Source organism: Indicator indicator, chromosome 9 (genome assembly GCF_027791375.1).
Source record: "Indicator indicator isolate 239-I01 chromosome 9, UM_Iind_1.1, whole genome shotgun sequence".
Taxonomy (NCBI): Eukaryota; Metazoa; Chordata; class Aves; order Piciformes; family Indicatoridae; genus Indicator; species Indicator indicator.
The window spans coordinates 15664760-15687853 of NC_072018.1; the positions used below are offsets into that span (position 1 = coordinate 15664760).

The following is a 23094-nucleotide window of genomic DNA, read 5'->3' on the forward strand; positions in this document are numbered from 1 at the left end:
GAATAGTTCAACACAGGGCAGAAAAGATCCCACATACCAGAAAGGGGCTGTGCCAAACTTCAAAATTCCATGACTGTTAACAGTGTCTCTGTGCCTTTTTGTAATATGAATCATATGTTTGGATAAATTGTACTGAAAACAGTTATTTAATATAGACCAGATCCATCTACTCTTATGGAAATGTTTATTAATAATATTTCAAACTAATGTCAGTAGTCAGTCAGCATGTGGGAAGACAGCAGCAATGACAGAGGCAAGCAGTGCCTATAATCCTCATCCCCATAAAAACTCTACCAAAAGTCATGGTATTTACACTGCAAAGGCAGTGAAATATGAATAGAAAAGGCTGATACTCAAATAAGTATGTGTAAGCTATACACAACATGCAAAGAAGTACATCTGAAGCAAATTGGAATTCTGAAAATGGATTTTGATTTTACAATTCTGAAAAATCTTCTTGAAGACTTTAACATCTATTGAGACAGTAAAGGAATATTGATAAGACTCCACACAATTCACTTCTTAATCTACAGTTTAGCAATTTTTAAAGCATTCATTGAACAGAGCTCCCTTCAGACTGCTGGCTGAATAAAATATGTCATCTTCCAGGATCAAAAACTGCTATATAACTGAAGGACTACACACAAAGTAAGAAATTAAAAATGTCTGAAGTTCTGGAGTGTAAGCAAATGCTTGAAGAATGTCAGACTGAAAACTACAGCCATTGTCAGCTGTGTGAAAATTCTAGACTTAAGCAGGAAATCTTAAGCAGTGTATCAAGGATAAAAAAATAGTTTTCTCCCTGACAGTTTCTGAGAAAGAATCTGTCCCAGAACTTCATAAAGTTTAGCTGACATCAGTGCAATGACAAAGGAGTGCTCTTATCCAGGAATGACAGTGTTTTACCACAAAATGTGAAAAACTTCTCTGAAGTCATTCCAGCAACCTGAAGTAGCTCCACATTTACAGATGTAATTTATTTTTCCAAATAATACAGAAGACATATTCTTTCAAGGCATCCTAAACACCACTGTTTTTTTTTTTTTTTTTCAAGGCAACATACTGAACAATCACAACATCCATTTGTCATTTGTAACTGAAAACCAGACAGGTAAAAGCTGCCTAGCTAAATCACATATCACTACTCAACTGATGTGTGGACAGAAGCACAGACAAAAAACCGATTTTGCATCTGCATGACCATACTCTTCCTTTCACAAAATATATTCTCTTACGAGCTGGAACATTTAAACATTCATGATGTGATATTTTTATTTTGTTGCTGTTTGAGGCATTCTGTCTGAAGGAACTTCAATTAGATAACTCCCCCTTACAAATTAAAATTCTCTGAAACTGGATGTCCAAAACTCCCAGATGATTTTGTCAATCTTACAGTGAATTACATTTTCTCTAGGAATTTATCTTAGCAAAGGACTTAATTTCCCAGCAGTATCTCTGACCAATATTCAAAACACTTATAGGAAGGAGATACTTATAACTGTTCACTGAAACAATCCTGTTTGAAACATATATACCTTCCTTCAAATTCCATGTTGTCCTTGTTTAGCTTATATAATAGATTTTTTTGTTGACAGAAAAAAACCATCATGGCATATTCCAATGCCTCCTTCTAACTTTCCCTGTTGGATACTTGCTTGTCTTCAATGTCATATTACCTGGGGATCTTATGTTCTTTGTGCTGCTATTCTTTAAATATGCAGTGGGGCAAAGAGTTCCTATCATTCTCACTTTAGATATTCTTACTTTATAGATTAGAAATCAAATACTGGCTTAAGTAACTAGGAAAGGTCACATGAGAAAAGTAAACATTCTGATAACTAAAACATTTCCTTGAAGCCATCAATTACATATGTTATTTTTCACTTCAGAATGTACAGAATAACAAAGGGGAAAAATACACAACCAAGTAACAACAACAACAAAAAGGTTGGTTTGTTATTATTTTTCTTTTGAGGTTTATCTTTAAATCTAACAAGGGAAAAATATGAATACAGCAAGGTAAATTTGCAAGGGTTTATTCCATCTTTACTGATGTAATTATGAATGCCCACCTCCTCAATACTTAAATATCTAACTAAATGAACTGTTATTTATAGCACAGATGCTCTTACTGATGGTTCAACATTTACAAATGATCCTGTTCACATTTCACTTGATTAAAAGTACTTTATCAACCTCTACTTTCCTGCTGTATTTACTACACCAAACCACCACCTAAAAGTTTGGGAATCACAGGAAACAAAATAAATATAGAAAGAGTTAGATGAACTTCTAGTTACTTCTAACTCATTCATGGAAAATGTAAAGATCAAACCAATCAATAACTTTTTCTCTTAAATTGAAAGAGGAAATAGGAGTGGTTGTTTCACACATATTTAATAACAAGACTAACTGAATGGTAAGGAATTAAGTTTTATCTATTAACAGATGAGGCTACAAGAGCAGAATAAAGGTGCAATGGATTGACTCTGGCTCGACGGCAGTTGCCCACCAAAGCCACTGTATCAATCCTTTCATCAAGTGGATAGGGGACAGAAAATACATAATGAAAGGCTCGTGGGTCAAGATAAGCATAGCGAGATCACTCAGCAATCACTGTCACAGGCAAAACATGCTTGACCTCAGAAAAATGGATTTGTTTGCCAATTAAATCAGAGTAAGGTAACGAGAAACAGAACTAAATCCTATAGCAGCTACCCCGAGCCCTTTCCTTTTCTCAGGCTCAACTTCGCTCCCCGTTTTCTCTGTCTCCTACCCCCAGCAGCACAAGGGGATAGAAAATGATATTTTGGTCAGTTTATCGCTTGTCATTTCTGCTACTCCTTCCTCCTCAGGGGCAGGACTCCTCATGATCTTCCTCTTTGCCAGTACTGCATCGCTTTGTGGCAGTTTAGGCTGGGTGCCCCCTGCCACTGCCGCATGAGATACACCTCTGGTGTCCTGGGTGCCCACCCACAGGGGTGGACACAGGAAACGGCGTATTTCTACCCATAAATCCTGCACCCTATAAGGCCATCTGCAGAGTCATTCTCTTCCTCTTTCTTCACTCTCTGCTCCCCTGGGAGATGTCCTCTCTTATCGGGTAATGCTGGGGGAGTATCCTCAAAGCCTCTTAGGCCTGTCTAGGCCTAATGCCAGGAGGAGAATGGAGGGGGGGGCAGTCTCAGACCTGGCCAGCCTGAGACTTGCCTAGCAGCGGGAGGGAGAAGAAAGAGCCCTGGGGGGGGTTGGGTTTACCCTCAGGTGGGAAGAAGGGAAGGATTGGGAAGCCTTTGGGAATTCTGTGAGGGGTTCTGTACGCTTTGGGATACTCTTTGTCACTATGCTTTGTAGCTTGTAGTTCTCTGTAGCTTCACCAATTGCTTTTCCATTTAAACTTTCCATCACTCTCCAATCCGTTTGTGTGAGTCTCATTTTTTTTTTTTTGTCCCTTTCGGGGCAAGAGACGATCTGTCTGGCCCCAAACCAGCACAGATTTTTTGGTAGCAGAGGATGGTTCCTGTGCTGAACTCTGCAAATTGGATTGGAGAAGAGCAGGGGTGGAAAAGTTAAAATGGTATCTGGGCGTTGTTGGTTTTTGGTGGCTGGGCTCAAGGTTTTGTGCTGGGGCGACCGTGTGGGCGTTTTATGGGTTCCGACGGGACACCCTGGTGCGTAGCCGTGGCGTGGAATCCCTCCTGCTGTTCCGAAGCGGCAGCGGCGATTCTATAGCTGCAGGCACTGGGGAAAAAGCTTAAGAATGCGGTGCCTGTCCTTTTCCCTTTTGTTCCCCGCGGCGCCAGCGGCGAGCAGAGCGGCGCGGAGCCGAGGAAGGGGGAGGGACAGTCGGAAACAGACCAGGGTCGGCTTGTCACGCGGCGGTGGGGGCTAGCCGCAGCGGGGCGGTGAGCGGTGGCTCCCGCAACTCAAGAAGGCGAGCGGTGGCTCCAGTTCAAAAGCTGCTTCCGAGGACCCAGGGAGCGAGCGTAGCTTTGGCTGGAAAAGCCGCTCGTGTGGCCCGAGGGGTGGCGGCGGTTTTGATCTGTACCGCGGCTGCAGAGGTGACGGCGGCTCTCGCTGTTATCTCTCCCCTGATTTTCGGACGCGCTCCGAAAATGGCGCCTAGCACCTGACTCCGCCTCTCTTCTCGGTGGGTTGCAGTGCAGCCACTCCCACTCCGGGGGAGGGCTGTGTAGCCGGATGCCTCCACGCCTCGGCATGCGTACGCTCAGGGGGAGCGGTGTGTCTGTGCACGGTGTGCATCCGTATTAGCCTCGGGCCGCGGCTGGAAGCGGTCAGCACTGGGCTTGGGAAAGGTCCGTGCAGCTTTGGAAAGTCTCAGCGTGCTGTTGCCTGCAAGGGGTGGAAGGAGGCGAGTCGGTGAGCCTGATTGCTCAGACTCGATTGCCCCGAGGGGTGGAAACATGCCGCTTGAGTGGATGGAGAAATGCTTGATTGAGAAGTTATGAGGTTGTTTCCAGGTGGCCAGGATGCTCCATCGGATCCATGAAGAGTTCTCCCTGCAGAAGAATGAACTCTGCGTCGCTGGGAGGTTCCATAGGATGAGGGAGAAGAGCTGGACTGAACTGTGACCTGAGCCCGAGGGAGAGACTCTTTGGAAGGACGCCCAGATGGAGACTTGGACTTTGCCAGACATGTCATCTGAAAGTTGTTTCTGATTTGATGATATGTTTTGGGTGCAGGAATTATGGGTATGAAATAAGGGGTGGCATGTGGCAGTTTAGGCTGGGTGCCCCCTGCCACTGCCGCATGAGATACACCTCTGGTGTCCTGGGTGCCCACCCACAGGGGTGGACACAGGAAACGACGTATTTCTACCCATAAATCCTGCACCCTATAAGGCCATCTGCAGAGTCATTCTCTTCCTCTTTCTTCCCTCTCTGCTCCCCTGGGAGATGTCCTCTCTTATCGGGTAATGCTGGGGGAGTATCCTCAAGGCCTCTTAGGCCTGTCTAGGCCTAATGACAGGAGGAGAATGGAGGGGGGGGCAGTCTCAGACCTGGCCAGCCTGAGACTTGCCTAGCAGCGGGAGGGAGAAGAAAGAGCCCTGGGGGGGTTTGGGTTTACCCTCAGGTGGGAAGAAGGGAAGGATTGGGAAGCCTTTGGGAATTCTGTGAGGGGTTCTGTACGCTTTGGGATACTCTTTGTCACTATGCTTTGTAGCTTGTAGTTCTCTGTAGCTTCACCAATTGCTTTTCCATTTAAACTTTCCATCACTCTCCAATCCGTTTGTGTGAGTCTCATTTTTTTTGTCCCTTTCGGGGCAAGAGACGATCTGTCTGGCCCCAAACCAGCACAGTGCTACATGGAGTAAGTGGGTAGCACTGATTACGCAGCGAGCTCGACTAGGGAAACCCAACCACCCAGGAATTCTGGAAGAGATTATGGACTGGCCAGAAGGCAGAGACTTCGGAGCATCACCTGAGGAGGTGGCTCGTGCCCAGGAGGCACCACCATACAACGAGTTACCCGAAGATGAAAGGCCTTATGCTCTGTTTACTGATGGATCCTGTCGTGTGGTAGGAAACCATCGAAAGTGGAAGGCTGCTGTATGGAGTCCTACACGACAAGTTGTTGAAGCTGCTGAAGGAGAAGGTGAATCGAGTCAGTATGCAGAAGTGAAAGCCATCCAACTGGCTCTAGAGATTGCCGAGAGAGAAATGGCCAATACTTTATCTTTACACAGATTCTTGGATGGTGGCTAATGCCTTGTGGGGATGGTTACAACAGTGGAAGAAGACCAACTGGCAACGCAGGGGCAAGCCTATTTGGGCTGCTCCATTGTGGCAGGATATTGCCACTCGAATAGAGAACATGACTCTGAAGGTACGCCATGTTGATGCTCATGTACCTAGGAGCCGTGCTAATGAAGAACATCAAAACAATGAGCATGTAGACAAGGCTGCCAGAATCGATGTAGCCCAAGTGGATCTGGACTGGGAACGTAAAGGTGAACTGTTTGTAGCTCGATGGGCCCATGAAACATCGGGACATCTAGGAAGAGATGCTACGTACAGATGGGCTCGAGACCGAGGGGTGGACTTGACCATGGAAGCCATCACGCAGGTCACACATGACTGTGAAACCTGTGCTGCCATCAAGAGAGCCACCAGAGCTAAGTCTCCCTGGAACAGAGGGCGGTGGCTGGGCTTTCGCTACGGTGAGGCCTGGCAGATTGACTATATCGGACCACTGCCACGAACACGCCAGGGCAAGCGCTACATCCTCACCATGGTAGAAGCAACTACAGGCTGGCTGGAAACATATCCTGTAAACCATGCCACTGCCCGGAACACCATCTTAGGCCTTGAAAGGCAAATCCTGTGGCGACATGGTACACCTGAGCGAATCGAATCTGACAATGGGACTCATTTCAGGAACAATGCCATCAGTTCCTGGGCCAGAAAACATGGCATTGAATGGGTGTATCACATTCCCTACCACCCACAAGCCTCTGGGAAGATTGAAAGATATAACGGACTGTTAAAGACTATGTTGAAGGCATTGGGTAATGGGGCATGGAGGCACTGGGAGGCAAATTTAGCAGAAGCTACTTGGCTGGTTAATTCCCGAGGATCTGTTAACCGTCCTGGCTCTGCCCAAACAGAACCCTTGCACACTGTGGGGGGAGATAAAGTCCCTGTAGTGCACATGGGAAAGTGGCTGGGAAAGGCAGTGTGGGTTGCTCCTCCTATGGGGAAAGGCAAACCCATTCGTGGGATTGTCTTTGCTCAGGGGCCTGGATGTACTTGGTGGGTAATGAGAAAGGATGGGGAAACCCAGTGTGTGCCTCAAGGAGATATGACATTGGGGGAAAGGTAATTTGAGACGTGAGTAATGTGAGTTGTATGTTGCAGAAAGTCAGAAAGTGAGAAGGATTCAAACTGATGAAGGCCTGCAAAGAACAAGAGCGACCCAATGGCTGAGACCAAGCTGGTGTTGGTGTCCAAGAGTGGAATATCCTGCTTCTCCTATCCTGAACACTCCTAAGTAACATCTGGAGGAGCAGAAGAACTTTTTTTTTATATTTTTATATGGGTCTCTTTGTGTGAAATATTGAGATGGTTTAAGTATGTAGATTGAATCACGAGTACGAGTAAGAAAGGATTTAAGCATGAGAATCAAATGAGATGATGAAAGGTACTGAATTGTGTAGAACCTGAGCGTGACGCAAATGGTATGGAATAAGGGGTGGAGATTGTATTGGGTTTGGCCAAGCTGGAGTTAATTCTCCAGTGCTGTGTTTTGCAGCAGCAGTTGATAACATAGCAATGTTTTGGCTACTGTTGAATAAGTACCCAGGCTATGTCTTTTCAATGTTTCCCTGCCCCAAGAGTACATTGAGGGATGGGCAGGATCTTGGGAGGGGACATGGCTGAGCTGGCATACCTGGACTGGCCAAAGAAGTATTCCATGCCATATGACGTCAGCTCAGATATAAGAATGAAGTAAAAGAAGGAAGTGGGGGGATTGGTCCATGGCGTCTATCCTCCCAAGCAACTATCAAGCTTAGAGAGCCCTACTTCCCGAGACCGACCATCGTCCTGCTGATGGGAAGTAGAGACTAACATCTCTCTCTTGCTTCCGCGCGGTCTATTGCTTTTGACTATTATTGTTATTAAATTCGCTTCTATCTTATTATTAGCTTTGGTCAATTTTTTTTTTCGTCCTCCCCTCTCCCCCTGTCCATTTAAGAGGGGGAGTGATAGAGCGGCTTTGGTGGGCATCTGGCCTCCAGGCCAGGGCCAAACCACCACACTCTTCCATTCAAGACAGTCCTCAGCAAACTTATCCAATGTGAGTCCTTCCCATGAGCTGTAGCTCTTCACAAACAGCTTCAGCATGGCTGCCTATCACAGTGTCACAAGTCCTGACAGTAAATCTGCTCCAGTGTGATCTTATCCCTTCATAGGTCCACAGGTCCTGCCAGAAGCCTTCTCCAGCATGGGCTTCCCACAGGGTCACAGGCACCTTCAGACCTACTCTTCCATGGGCTGCAGGTGGATATCTGCCCCACTGTTAACCTCCATGGGCTGCAGGTGGATATCTGCCCCACTGTTAACCTCCATGGGCTGCAGGGGAACAGCATGTCTCACTATGTTCTTCACTACAGGCTACAGGGGTATCAGTGCTCTGGCACCTGGAGCTCCTACTATTCCTCCTTCTACTCTGAACTATCTGCAGGGTTGGATTTTTTTTTTTTGTTTTTTTTTTTTTTTACATATTCTCAGTCTTTCCAGCTGCAATTGCTCTTGCACAGTAACTTTTTCTGCCATCTTAAATATATTATCACAGAGGTGCTACCACCATCGTTAATGAGCTTAAATTAGCCCATCTTGTAGCTGGCTGGCATTGGTTCTATCAGACTAAGGGGAAGCTTCTTGCAGAAGCCACTGTTGCCCTCCTACTACTCAAACCTTTCCACACAAACTCAGTATATGGTCAAATAGAGATTTATGAATGTTGTTTTTAATACGTATATCTATAGTTCTATTGGTAGGCAATTACAAATTAGCTAAGTAACCACTTGCCTTATTTACTCTTGAGTGACTAAACCAAAGCTGGTAAATGTTACAGAGGCAATATCAAGTTTCAATGTAGTAAGTTAAGTACGCCTCTGCTTCCCAAGTCACCATTTGTCCAGCAGATGTACAAAGTACTGTAGTGTACCTTCATTCTTTCCACCTGTGGTGGTTTGAAACTGTCTTTTTAATTTTTCCTTGCAAAGTTCAAAACAGAGAAAGTGAAAGAATGTAAATAAGTCACTATTGGGTGTAAGAAAGCAAAATAACGATTGTTCTAAACACTTCCATTGGATAGATAGAAATGTTTAAGAACTATTACCCAAAACAAAGTAGGCATTCGGCACATTCTGCGTTCGGCAGTGGGGGCAGTTGCTGGGCTGTCTGGCTGCTGTTTCTTCTTCTCTTCTGGCTGAAGATAACACGTACTGACCTTGGCAGCTAAGTTAACGACTTTCTGCTTAACTAACTGTGCTTCTCTGTCCAGGGGGGTCTGGGGGGGAAGCTCCTGGGAGAGGGAGGCCCCTTTGGGAGGGTCCCCTTGGGGGGAAGCAAAGGGAGATCGGTTGTGCTTTTCTGTTGATTGTATATATTTGTGAATGTTGTGAATTTTGTATATTTGTACATATTCATTGCATTTCATCTGCTTGTAAATACAGCTTTTCATTTGCTTCCAGACTGAGCTAGCCTGGTTATTGTTGGTGGGGGGGGAATTTCAGCTCACACCGACACACCACCCCTACTTGAAAAAAAAAAATCCACCTCTTCTCTTTTATGCTAGCTTGCTTGGGTAGGAATGAAGAGTTACTGGAGAACAAAGCCACGGAGCATGTTCACCAGGTGTCTTTCAAAGCAGTTTTGAACTTTCATCTCACAGAGAGTGAGTTACTTGGGCTGGGCTCAGCAAGCTTCACTTTCTGCACCTACAGATCCTTCCCATTTGTAATAAGCTGTACAGATTTGTTGGAAACCAGCTGTACAAGGAAGCCAGGTTCAAGCACTACAGAACAACAAGCAATCATTAAAAAAAAAATCATTAAAAAATCATCAGCACACAACAATTTTTTATATTTTTGGTATCCATTTTAGTGATTTTACACCCCTTTCAAAGAAAAGAGGGATTTCTCCTCTAGAGCTAGTTCACAGTTACTCTTCTTTCATGCTGATTATTTCCATTGAATCTCATGTAAAATGTGCAGAAGTTTAGAGAAAAATGCAGACACTGAAGCAGTGAAGCAGGAAGTGAAGCAGCTAGTGAAGCAGGAAAAAAGAAAAAACAAACTTCAGTTGTTTGTTCCTAAACTATAGCCATAAGGGTTACATATCTCTCTCTGGTCCCCCAATTTTATTATTAGTTTCAGCTAGTGTGATAATAGTTAATGACTAGAGCCTAGCAATGGGGCAGACCACTTATTCTCTACTGCAAAACACATTTTGCATAAAAATGAAAGTGTAAAATAATCTCTCATTCCTCAAAATCCAGTCTCCTTAATAATTTGATACTTGCAAAATAAATCCTCTGCAAAAAGTTTATTAATGTAACCCTGATGGCACTTGCTCACTTTAAATTCATGAGAGAAGACCCACACACTTCACTGCCACAGGTCTGATGGTTATCATGTGACAGATTCTCTTTACTCCCTCTTCCACACTCTCAAGCCATCTATTAGAAGTTGCAATTGTCTTTTTCCTATGAAAATCTTAATGAATCTCAACTATGGTTGAAAACAACTTCCCATTCCCTGTCCCTGAGTTTCACTCTCTCTGTAGTAATTGTCCAAAGGCCACTCGCAAGTTGGAGATAATGCTTTTACAGTTTTTTGTGTTTTTTTTTTTTTTCCGGTTAATAGTTTTACTTAAAATCTCCAAAATAATGATCAGCATTATGCTCTGAACTCAGCCCTGATCTTCTGTTTTAGTAACAAGACAAACACTCCAGAGGTTAGACAGACAGCACATGGATGGTATAGGAAAGAAGTAAGCTGTGTGAAAACGGCATTTAGCATGACTAATTGGGAGATACTTTGTGCTTGATAAAATGTTCTTCTAAAACATTCTTAGTATTCTCTGCTTGACTTATATTGACAGTTATTATCCACCAAAATTAATACACACAACCTTTACACTGCTAATCAAGTACATACACAGAAAAAGCAAATCTTAACAACAGTAATTATCACCTCTCTCACTCACTATTTGCATCACATAAATAACCCCTAAATCAAACCTTTTAGGAGCAATGTATCTACATATGTATATGTGAAAATATCTTAAATAGGCTGCAAATTGAGAAAGGGTCAATATATCTACACATTGACTATAATCCAGTATTGCAATACTGGTAACTAATTTATGTTTTCCCTAATAAGGGACAGAATTCATAAAACTGTTTAGATAGGCTACTTACATATTTTCATGTCACCAAAACACCAGATTCACGTGCAGCCTGTTGAAGAAATAAGGGATTTTTCCCCCTCGGTTTTCCATTTACTTGTACAAGAAAAGCATGGTCGTAAGAATTGTGAGCTGCAACTCAAGGAAATGTAAACTTAATAATTGTGTACTGAATTGCAGGTGGAGTACTGAATATCAGTTCAGGATCAAAAATTCACACTGAAGTACTTGTGTATAAATCCAAGGGCTATCTCTTCCACTACATTTCAGAGGTTTTGCTCCAGGTTTGGTAAGACAAGATAGCAGGTTGCAGAGAGGAGTACTCATTGAAGAAGTACTAATCTTTGGCAAACGGGGAAAAAAGGAGAGTCCAACCCCTGTGCTTACCTTGAACTTGGAACAGAATGACTACACATCCTCAGTACATATGTTATAATAAATTATCTTCAGAGAAAAAGACATATTACAAGTCAAAATTTCATGCTAAATAGCATATGTAATCACAAAGCATAATTTAATGGAAATCATTAATAGTTACCTGAGTAACGGATCTTAAATCCTTTCTTGCTGGTTGCATGATCAGTTGACCAACGAAGATATAACTGATTCATTTTGCTTGTGAAGTTCAGTTGTCCAGTATGATTTCCACTTAAAGCAACCAGTAAGGGGCTTTGTCCAGAAGAACCTTCAGAAATAAGTAAAGAAACTATTGAAGTTTCTAAGTGCTACCCATTTAAGTAATCCTTTCCATATTTTAACTCGGCTGTAAATCTGAATATACAATGGAAGAAAAGGAAAGAATAGGAAATAACTTCACACATCATTTCCAGTGAAACAATTATCAGAACTCTGTTTGAATATGCATCCAGTTTTCGGTTTTTCCTAGAGGCACAATAAAAAATCTTGGTACAATCAAACTGGGATAGAAAACAATTAGTATTTTTGCCATAAACACTTTAAAAATAGTTGATTTATTTTTTTTTAAGATTCATTTCTATATGGCACAACTGCTTTGAATGAGGCTATATTTCTACTGCTTGTCCTTTTATATCTGCTATGTACTTAAGCTCTTTTCCAAGACTACCATATTTCTTAGTGAACACATTAGCTAAAATATGTTCAGTTACATTTAAGTTCATTACAGTTTCACTGTGCTATGAATTTACAATATGTACTTCGTTATGCTCGATTCTGTTAAAAGATAGTGTGTTTATCAAATCAATCTCCAACTGAAAGCTTTCTAAACCATGAAATGGTGTCTTCTTCCTTGATATGAAGGCTATGTTATCTCCAGCTGAACTCCTCCTTCCTCTCATATACTCACTACATCTTTTGCTCCATGTTTTTCAGGTTTAGGAAAGCCATTTTCCACCAACATTATTTTGACCACAGAAGTTATTTCAAAGAAAGAGGCTGCTTGATTGTTGTTTTTTTTTTTTGTTTGTTTGTTTGTTTTTTTGAGTCTGAGCAGCTGCTGCCTGATCAGCTCTTATGTTGCATGAAAACACAAAACCATAACCAAATCAATTGACACCTAAATATTGAATACAATTGTTGACAACCTTCTGCCCCTTCAGTCCAAAAAATGTAGTGCATTTTCTGTTTGGGAGATTTCAGGTACAAAAGGGAGGTTATAGAAGCCACAGCAAACCATAAAGATTAAGACAACCTCCCAGTTTTTATGAAATGCAGTTCAGTCACCATAATGACAACACTACAACCAAAATAGTATTACTAAATAAATTCTAAATAATAAATACGTATACAGAAAAGAGCCAGTAAGCATATGTCTAAGCACAAGTTGCCCAGCATACCCTCAAAAACGCTTTGCAGCTTATTTATTTTTCATATTAGGGACTTAGAGTTGGATGACTGTAGTGTAGGATAAATGTGAGGAATGCTGAGAAAAATTATGAGTGCTTGCAAATACTTAAAGGGTGAGTGTCAGGAGGATGGAGTGACATGCCCAGTGACATGAGAAGAGACAACAGGCAAAAACTAGAAAGTTCTGTGAGGAGGAACTTCTTTACTTTGCGGGTGGTAGAGCCCTGGTACATACTGTCCATAGACACGGTGGAGTCTCCTTCCCGCAAGACTTTCAAATCCCACCTGGATGCCATTCTGTGCAACTTTCTCTGGGGTTGGACTCCATGATCTCCAGAGGGCCCTTCCAACCGCTATTATCCTTTTTTTTTATTATTACTTCAGAGTTTATCTATATAAATAAATAAATACTCAGCTTCTGGTGCACTGACCTGTCACATGATGCTTTCCTAAATCTGAAGTAAAAGTTGACACTTCTGTCTGTTTCCAATGACAGAATTTTGTTAGTTTATTTCAGAGAGAAAAAAGAAACAAAATATATTTGCTGGAGTAAATGAACACTATTCAGTGTAAGTAGCTTGAATACAGTGTTTTCAAGTTCAAATGCCTTTAATAATTATATTCATGCTACATTTATGGTTTGTCTGGTTTAGAATGCAGATGGGATTTCCTAAGGGTATGACTGATAAGTGGGAATGGCTAATGGGTTTATTCCTCCCAGGTGACCAGTGTGACTTCATTGACTGGATGCCTGTACTGATCATCACGTAGCTGCTGAAGTACCAGAACCTACAATGTATTAAGTTAGGTGTAGTTACTATATTGGTTTGAAGTCTGAAACTGCCTTATAATTTAACTGGAGAGTTATGCCTTAGCAAATACTATTTCTCTAAAAGCTGTCTCATTGATCTTTACATAGCTTCTGTGTCAAGTCTGGTGAGGTGTCTTTTCCTTGTGTAGATAGCTCAGTGCAATTCTACAAACTAAAATAAAGGTATACTATTTTGAACCACAGAGGTTCAAGGATATGACATACATTTATTGTAAAATGCAGCAATACTGGGAAATGCCTAAGATAGCTCTGAACAAGCTAGTCTGAATTATATCCTTTACTGTAAACTGTAAAGTCACATCAGCATTGCCTTCTGCCCCAAACAAACTCATCATGCTGAGATGTAGAACTAATTAGCCGAGCAAAGCACAGTGCTAATGTGGCCACAGGGACACAAACAAGTATCTCTGCAAGGCACTGCAATGTGCCATATTTAAATATCAACTTGTGGAGAGCTAGATCAGGAATCTCTACATGGCACTGTATTGAGAGGTTGTAAATATGCCATTATCTTTCTCATTTAAGTTCGCTGGTAGGTGGTAGAAAAAATTACTTCAGTGGAGCTGCACTAGAGATAAATTTGTAAGGGTGTGATTTCCTGTCATGAAATGACAATGTGTAAAAATGGAATAACTATGATAATTTTTCTCTCAGATCTATTATTGATAATCTGGTTTCATTAAATTTAAATGCATAAGAAAGAAAACAAAAATATTCATGAAGACCATTAAGCAGTTTCAATAAAATTTCTCAAAAGGAAACAAAACAGTAAGACCACGAGAAAAGTTCCAGGCATACTACATATTTTCTTGATGCTAAATACAAACTAGATTGGAGGAAAAGACAGTCTTAATAGATTTTGTTCAGACTATTTTCTCCACTAACTTCACACAGTCCTATACAGACATAATAAAGAAAAAACAAAACACATATATAAAACCCAGAATTTTTTACAAAAATGAAAATATTGTGGTGTGTATTTTTTTCTGAATGTTATCAAAACATGAAAAAAAAAAAGACATTAAAAGCCTAGTACTAAAGAAAATGACAGCAATGTACCTGAAAAGATATGACCTTTTAATATTTTTCATGCTAGGAAACTCCCATAGTGAATATCAATCAGTTTTATCACAGTTATCTTATATTCTTTTTTAATGAGGGCAGATATAATAACAGTGTCCAAATGAATAAAAATATATTAAAGAACAATCAGAGACTAGTTATTCTCATCAATCAAGGAGAACAGAACAAGTGATAATAAGCTCAGAATCCAGTAGGAACTAAGAATGGCCTGTTCATTAAATGGGGCCCTTTGAGAGGTGCTGCTATGTGTACAACTCTAGAAATTGAGTTTTTGTCATTTTTTATTCTATGTCCCAAACCAGATAGTCAAATACTCAAAAAGGGTTACATTCAAACAATGTGAAGCATTGGTTCTGTTATACTATGGAGAAGGTAGACAGTATATGAACTCAAATGATTTTATTAAACTATATATCCTGAAATATTTCTTCAGAAGGAATGATCCATTACAAACCACCATGGTAACTTCTTCTCTCAGTCTTCTGCATTTCCCAGAAAACAGAAATTGTATGACTTTCATAGAGTTGCATCTGCTATTGCTCCTCCTCTAACAATACCTAAGAAAATACAAAAGCTTCTTTGTCTGGATACATCCATAAAAAAAATTTGTTGATTAGAAAAAGCCAAAAGTAATAGAAATACTGGACCATTGTTTCTGTCTCAGGTGTATTGATACATTATGAGCAACAACTGGAAATCAAGCCCCACTCATACTGGTATTTGTTCTTTCATAGTTACATAATATTCAAATCTCTCTTACCATCAAATACTTCCAGCTCATCAAACTGCTTTTCACTCTGAAACATCTCTACAAAGATTGAGATGTTATATCCTGGCTCAACCTTTATAGTCCAAGAACAGGTCTGAGAGTTGGGATAGGTGCCTGGATAACCCGGGCTGAGGATCACACCTGATGATTCTGTACGGATTTCATTTGCTGGACATTGTGCTAACAAGGACACAAAAAGAACAACAAGAAGAAGAGTAATGAAATCAAGTGTTCCTTTTCCATCAAAAAATACTATTTTTCAGAGGTGTGGATACTTCAGGTTCATTTTCCAAATAAAACATGTTAAAATCATATTCTAGACATAAAGAACAATTTTTAAATCTTGCATTTATGAAACAGGATTCATCCAGAAATATCTCATAGCAGAAATACTTTAAGAATGAAATCTGTTACATGAACATGACAACTTATTGGAACTTCTAGGCTCAACAGATCACATGGAAGTATACAAGGTTTGTGCAGACAAAGTGTTTATTTTGGGTATGGGATACTCCAAAGCATCCAAGTGAGGTCTTCTCAGAAACCACTTGCTGTGTTATTTAAACTTTGAACTCATACAAGTTTGCAAACAGCTTCATTTGGTATTCATAGGCATTTATGATCTCTGCATACGACAAAAGGTATAGTACATTAAAATGCTGTAAAAATGTATAATAAATGCTGTTGAAATCTGATATATTTTGCCCAGACTTTTATAATATATGTGCATTTTAATAGTGGTTAGTTGATTGGTCGGGGTTTTTTGTTTTTTTTTTGGGGGGGGGTTATTTTATTTTGTTTGTTTTCTAATTTGTTTTCTGTAGATTCAAAGAATTGTATTTCCTGAAAATTATAACAGAGAAGAAATGATCAGGGGAAAAAAATTGTTGCAGGGAAAACCCACAAAATCGGAAACAAACATTCTTTAGAATATTTCAAATAGTGATACATTAAGTGGGAATAATATGAGTTTGAAACTTAACAATTTTCTGAGGCCTACTAATTTCTTAATGGCCCTAAAGTTTAGAAGAAACAGAAAGTTGTTTTCTGACTGCTCCAAGACTTCTCTAGATCTGACTTATAGGTTGAGGCTTCAGTACGAAATTCAGGGTGATTCCTCTTCAGCTGTGGTTTTATAATTTTATACCACAAATTATAAAAGACTTATCTAATATCCATTCTGATTATTTATGGATATAAGAAGAGGGAAAAGGTGAAAAAGTAAAAACTATTTATTACTCAATTTTGTCATAACCTTTTCTTCTTCACTCTGCTCTAACAGACTGAAGAATATGTAGCATTATCATGACAGCAAATGCAGGAAGAAGTATTAAAATTTTGAACTGTCTCTTCCTCTCTTTTCTTTGACATGTGCCCCTTTCTGCTATCATTTGACAACACTCCCTGTAGCAGATAGTACTTCTAAGAGATAAAGCCATTTTTCATAGAATACATTCTAAGAGAATCTATGGGGTAACGGTATATAACTTAGTAAGAATACTCTTGACAGTTTTAATTTAGGGATTATTTCTTGAGATAGAAACACTTGTAGTCAGATTATACCCAAAAATTTCACACAAGATTCTACGTAAGAATATAAATTTGCACATAATTTGATGAATATAGCTTCTCATTATCTTAAAATGAAACACACAGTTACCTTGACTTCCTGTATTCTTCAGAATAAGAGAATAATGTGTTGATTAAGTGCTCCTGCTTACGGATCTGCAGAATGTGCAAGTAAACTAGGAAATTATCATAGCGTATTGGGCAGAAACATGTTGTCAGATAATGATAACTATTTCCCCTTTGTTAAACACATGAGACTTATTCCTGAGCAGAAGTTTGACTAAGTATATGGCATTTCCTGTCAGACATGCACTAAAAGTGCTCATCAGTGATGAGGAGTAGCTGACGTGACACAGTTTTACAGTCTGCTTTACCATGTAGTACCATTTGCTTAGGCTACAAGACAATCTTTAAGAAAGGGGGAAAAAAAGGGGGAAAAAAAGATCGCTTTACTGATCCAGTACTGGCTTCATTGGAATGTTTGTTATAAAGCTCGAGTGTACCAGAGCAGCTTGAAAATTAAGAACTGGTTCTCTGAGTCTTAAATTTCAAATATTCTGGAGAAATCAGTAAAACTGTCAGACTTTTCACTGTAAGACACAGTGATTCTTTTCAGCACTGGAAAACTATAACTTCTTTGGGTAAACTATGCTTTAAGGAATGCTGCAATCAACTAAACAACAAAAAAAGTAGCTGCAAAGCAGATGACATTTGCAAGGAACACAAAAGACTACAGCAAGTACTCCTGGAGTAGTTTTAGTAAAACACATCATATCTAAAATCTTACAGCAGGTATGCTAAGAATACAACTGCCTTTTGTTGCCTGTTTTCATCAGCATTTTAGGGCGTTATGGAAATGACCATTTGTCAAATGACTCATGAAAGAATTTAAGACTCATTCAGATTTGGGGCCTAAAAAAAAAAAATCTGGACATTGTACAGATGTAATCCAGAAAAAACTAAAGCCAGGTGATCTCATCAATTAGAAAGCATGATGGTGGATTCTTCAGAAAAGTTTACAGTTGAGGTAATCTAAAAGGTTGTTGTATGGGTGATCTTACAGCCAAGTTCCCATAGGTGCCATTTCCAAACAGGTGCACTATAAATGTCTTCATAAGAACAAACTACATGAACCCTTTTGTTCTGTAATATCAGCTCTCAGTTTTAGCATGCTATTTCAAAATAGCATACAAATTGCTTCAGTTGAGGCATACATATTCTGCTGTTAATAAAGTTTATTTGTCAAGCAATTAACAACATTCATATTATATTCTTCAGTATTACATTTCATAATTTTTGGACTCTGTCACCTAAGTTACAGAGTGATTCAATTTCCTACATATTTATGAGTATAGGAATGGATACAAAGTTTAACTATCAAGAAAATGTGAGCTGAAAAACATAGAATTAAACACTTGTGCCTTACTTATTTACAAGTATATCCCATGAATTTTAAAATGGTCTGGGAAGGTAACAGGAATAAATAGTGAAAAAAAACCCTCTCCTTAATTGTGCATATGGGAGGATATATGCAATCCATTGTATGCTCATTTTTAATCATATTGCTGCATATGTAAACTCTGAGTCCTGTTATTTGTTAGTTTTCTTAAATTCATTCATACAGGCAATGCTTACAGAAAAACAACAGGAAACAACAAAGAGCTTTATGTTAAACAGTAGTCACAATTGAATTGAATGTGGTGAGCTGGTGTCACAAGAAAAAGTAATTCTGCAGGACAGTGTAACATTCCTGTAATATCCTAGTGTCAACACATTACCTGTCTTTTGGAAAAGTCTGATTTGCTTATTTTGGGGAAGGCTTGACAAAGCTTCTTGGCTTAACTCATATTACTTCTGATGAAAATGTGTGCATTTCTTATATACTGAACAAAGACATGCAAACTTTTAAACACAGATGAAAACACAATGCCCAAAAATTTGATGCTTAACATATATGAAGATAAAACAGATGCATGCCAAGGATATGCAGACCATGGGAGCATATATTTACCTTCACATAATGGAGAAGATCCTTCAAACTGCAATTGTGCATTTAGTTTGCAGGTTAATATATCTTGTCCAACAAGGGTGAAACCAGGATGGCACTTGTACTTCACAAAATCTCCTGAAAAAGTCATGGACAAAAATGTTAAACCTCAAAACAACCCTCAAACAGAAGTATACCAAAATCCCAGGTAGAAGATGAAATATATTAACAGTTTTATTTAGAATTCAAGTGAAAACATTAAAAAAGAAAGAAAAAAGATATTATTTTCACCTATTTCAAAGTCATCATCCTCTGTAAATATATCTGCATGTGGAACTGTTGGTGGAGGCTGGCACTTCTTCAGCTGATAAGCTGCAAATTTAAGTGAAAAAAAAAAAAGAGATATTAAATACCAGGATGCTAATTATTTGACAGAAAATTCATTTCCTATTCACACTTTTAAAATTACCACAGCTCTCTCATCGTCTCTCAGTTACAACATTTTCCAATTTAGACATAGTGATCTTACATATTATCTTAAAAATATATTTTTTTTTATCACTAGAGATAGTATACTACTCTGGTTAGATTGTTAATTTTGTAGAATTTTAGAATTGGGCACATTTGTGATGTCTATGATGAGGCTTTTGCAGCTACAAGGCTGCTGTTTCCTGTGGCTGTCTTCGTTCATGCTATGAGGCTAATAGTTACAAATCACAAATTACTTAGATTTTCCGGAAAATCTGTAGCTACCTGTCAGATATCTGGCATGTAATATTCATTCTTAATTTAAGCATAGTTGGAGTTAATATTTCTTAGGATACAGGTATATATATTAACTTTAAGAAGAAATGGCAATAATGATAATAATAAACAATAACAATAAGTTACATCCCCCCCCCAAAAAAAAATATTTCTTACTCCGTACTAGTGCATGCAAATATACCTTCAGGCATATTCTTTCTGTGGCATTTCCTCTTGCCCTTTGTGAATCAATTCACCCTATCTTTTTGAATTACAGTCCAGAAAGTTAACAACCCTCTACTTAGCATACATAATTTAAGTGAATTAGTCAGAATTTGAACTAGAAATAACATTTCACATCTGAGTTGGATGCCTAATTTGATTTGTTGTAGCCCTGACTGTAACGTGGAACAAAGTATTTTACTAGATACCAGTCTGAAAGCTGTTCAACCTGCCCACAACATCCCATCAGTCATGTGCCCTATCATGGTCAGCTGGTGAAAAACTGTGTTACAGAAAGTTAAAAGTGAGCTAGCTAACACGTGGGACAATATAATTGAAAAAGTAAAAGCTTAATATTAGATAATGATGATTAACATTAAAGAAAAAATGTAGTTTATTCAAAGACACACTCTTAAGATATTTTTAAAGCATGATTTAAAAAAGCTAATTTATACCACTATTTTAAAAAAACCAAAACACAGAAAGTCCATGAGTGATGGTAAATTTATTTAAGAACATTCGGCACATCACAAAGCTATGAAGTATTTTTAAAATTCACTAATTTATTTTGGTAATTAGATGCTAATGATATAAAACAAACTGACCATGAAAATTGAGAACAAAGAATCCTCCAGTTGAAAAGTCACTGTGAAATTTGAGAAGGACTTGATTGGTGGAACTGTAAGCTGTTTCCAGAGCTGTGTTCCCACTGAAAACTCCCAGCTGAGGTGAATTATGGTCAGGACCATCCCTAGAAAGGAATATGTAAAAAAATCAACTGAAGAAATACTGTATTTAACATTTAAAAGTAACAGTCTCTTTTCTCTGGACAGTAGGTTAAATTTTTGTAAAAGATGTTTTTCCTAGTGATTCAAAATGAGTTGTTTTTCTTTTTTTTCTTTTTATCTAGCAACACAGAATACTCTCTTTAACTTCAAAGTCTAGTATATTTTGAGATACCAGGAACCTTTTATATCTCCATGGGCAAGAAATTTATTGGCTGACTGAAATTTTCTCTGTCTGTTCCTGCCAAAAATTCTCACATACACATTCACTGAAAATAATAATAATTAAAAAAAAAAATCTAGAAACCTCTTCCAATCTAACTGTATTTCTAACATTTTTACCTAGATCCTACAAGTCCTTTCTCATGACTAATGCATACAGACATGTGGAAGTCAAAAGTTACTTTTGCCATTTAAATTAATTCCAAAGACTCAAAAGGTAGCAGGAAAAACCAAACCAAACCAAAACAACAAAACAAAAAAACCCAGTCTGTATGAACAGTAGCACAGACACCCAAAGAGAAATATACTTCAGTCATTTCAGGTTGCATTCATTTTCAGTATCTTCATGTAGAACATTAAGGCCTGAATAAGCAGAATAAATGAATACCAAAATAATCTGTGAGCTCTGCAACACTTACTTCCAGTCTTTCTGTATGTTACACACAGTTAATCTAAACTGAATAGAAGTTTTTTGTGATATGTATTTTAGAAGACTGGAGCCTCTCTGAAAGCTGCTGGCTTTTGACTTTTCACTATTTTAAATTCCATGAGATATTTGCTCAGCTCAGCTGTATTGTTCAAAAGGCAAGCATTAACTAATTTTTGTCTCAAACCTAAATTGTTCTCAAAATAATGTGTTCATAAAGAGAAAAATCCACTGTATGGAAAACTCTGCTTTGAGTTTTAAAAGAATGCATGCCACATATAAATTTTAGGCACAACATGTATTTTTAAAAATGCAATTTAAATTAATTATTTTTTTCTCTTGTGCAGTTTTTGTGTCACTATTCAGACTTCCAATTTCTAGTCTAGTATTAGTGCCAAAAAAATAAACTACAGATGACTTGGCATAAATACATATCTCCTTCCTGCTGCCATGAAAACAAGAGTGAAAGCAGTGAATTAATATTGAGTAGGATCTTGAAAATGTACTTAAGTTTTCATTTAAAAAATCTGATTCTCAGGGATAAAAAAAAAAGCATTAATATTACACTTTGATTTATAATACACAAGTGAATGGCATATCTATGAATGACTAAGAATTACACTAAATGGTCTCCCCCCAGCAAATTCAGGAGCTATTTATCAATTGTATTTCAATAGCAATGGGAACTTAGAGAAATAAGAAATAAGTTTATTAAAGAAATAATAAAATGTAAAATAGTTTAAAATCTTTATTGAAAAATATAACAATTCAGGAATTCAGCAAGTTCAAAAATCTGAGATCCTTTTAGGACTTAATTTCTTAGGCAAAAAGAGAAGTCAATGGTACAGTTAGATCTTTACCAGTGAAGGCTTATCTATGATGCATTTTACACTTGGATCTATAGATTGCACAAACACCAGACATAGCCAAATGGCAGTTCATAAATAATTATGCATCTCTTTAAAGTGACTGGACTTTCCCTGCATTATACAAAGTTTAGTAGTGATGTCTGGGGGGGGGAATAAAAAAAAAATAAAAATCACTGCAGACAGCAACTGATAAGGGAATAGTGGGAGACGAGAGCAGCTAACTCACACCGAGTAAGTTACATCTGATATTCTGACCAAGCTGTCCCTTTGCTGAACCATCTGCAGCATATTTATGTGAGAGGAGTCACCTTGCATATCATGCGGGGTAAAGATCAGGGTTAGCTACAGATGAGAAAGTATTCAAGAGCTTCAGCATCTATGCCTGCTCTTCAGTGCAGTAAATTCTTACACAAAAATTTAGATAGCTCTGAGAACTGTTCTCCCAGCTGAGGACACAAAGCTGAGATGTGTTTTGGGAGCAAGAAATACAAATTCAGAGAAGGGCAACATACAATATGAAGCTTAAAGACATAGAGGTACAAGGGCTGAAATCCTGGCTTGAGAAATATAGAGAATATGACTATCAGCCATAGTAAGATATTAAGAAAATTTAAGAAAATTATAACCAATGCCTAAATTAGTTAATGCCTAAAGATGTCAAAAAGTTTTGGTACAAAAAACCTATATTGCCTCATATATTTATGGAACACGTAGTTCAACATAATGCAGATTGTTACATCATTTGGATCTCACATGGCCTCACTTAGAAAACAGAGTTCAAAGAAAATCTGATTGATAACTGAGTTTGAGTTTCAAAGTTGTTT

The 23094-nt window shown here is 38.7% G+C and overlaps 1 protein-coding gene across 1 annotated transcript in view; it reads right to left on the bottom strand.

The window, feature by feature from the left end:
* The window catches only part of CSMD1 (CUB and Sushi multiple domains 1), a 948047-nt gene that overhangs the window by 72797 nt on the left and 852156 nt on the right, over positions 1-23094 (bottom strand). Inside the window, exons 44-48 of the mRNA XM_054383599.1 lie at positions 20573-20718; positions 19293-19373; positions 19026-19139; positions 15437-15625; positions 11476-11622 (exon numbers count right to left, since the gene is read on the bottom strand). Coding sequence (XP_054239574.1) covers positions 11476-11622; positions 15437-15625; positions 19026-19139; positions 19293-19373; positions 20573-20718 — 677 coding nt within the window. The remainder of the gene's footprint in view (positions 1-11475; positions 11623-15436; positions 15626-19025; positions 19140-19292; positions 19374-20572; positions 20719-23094) is intronic.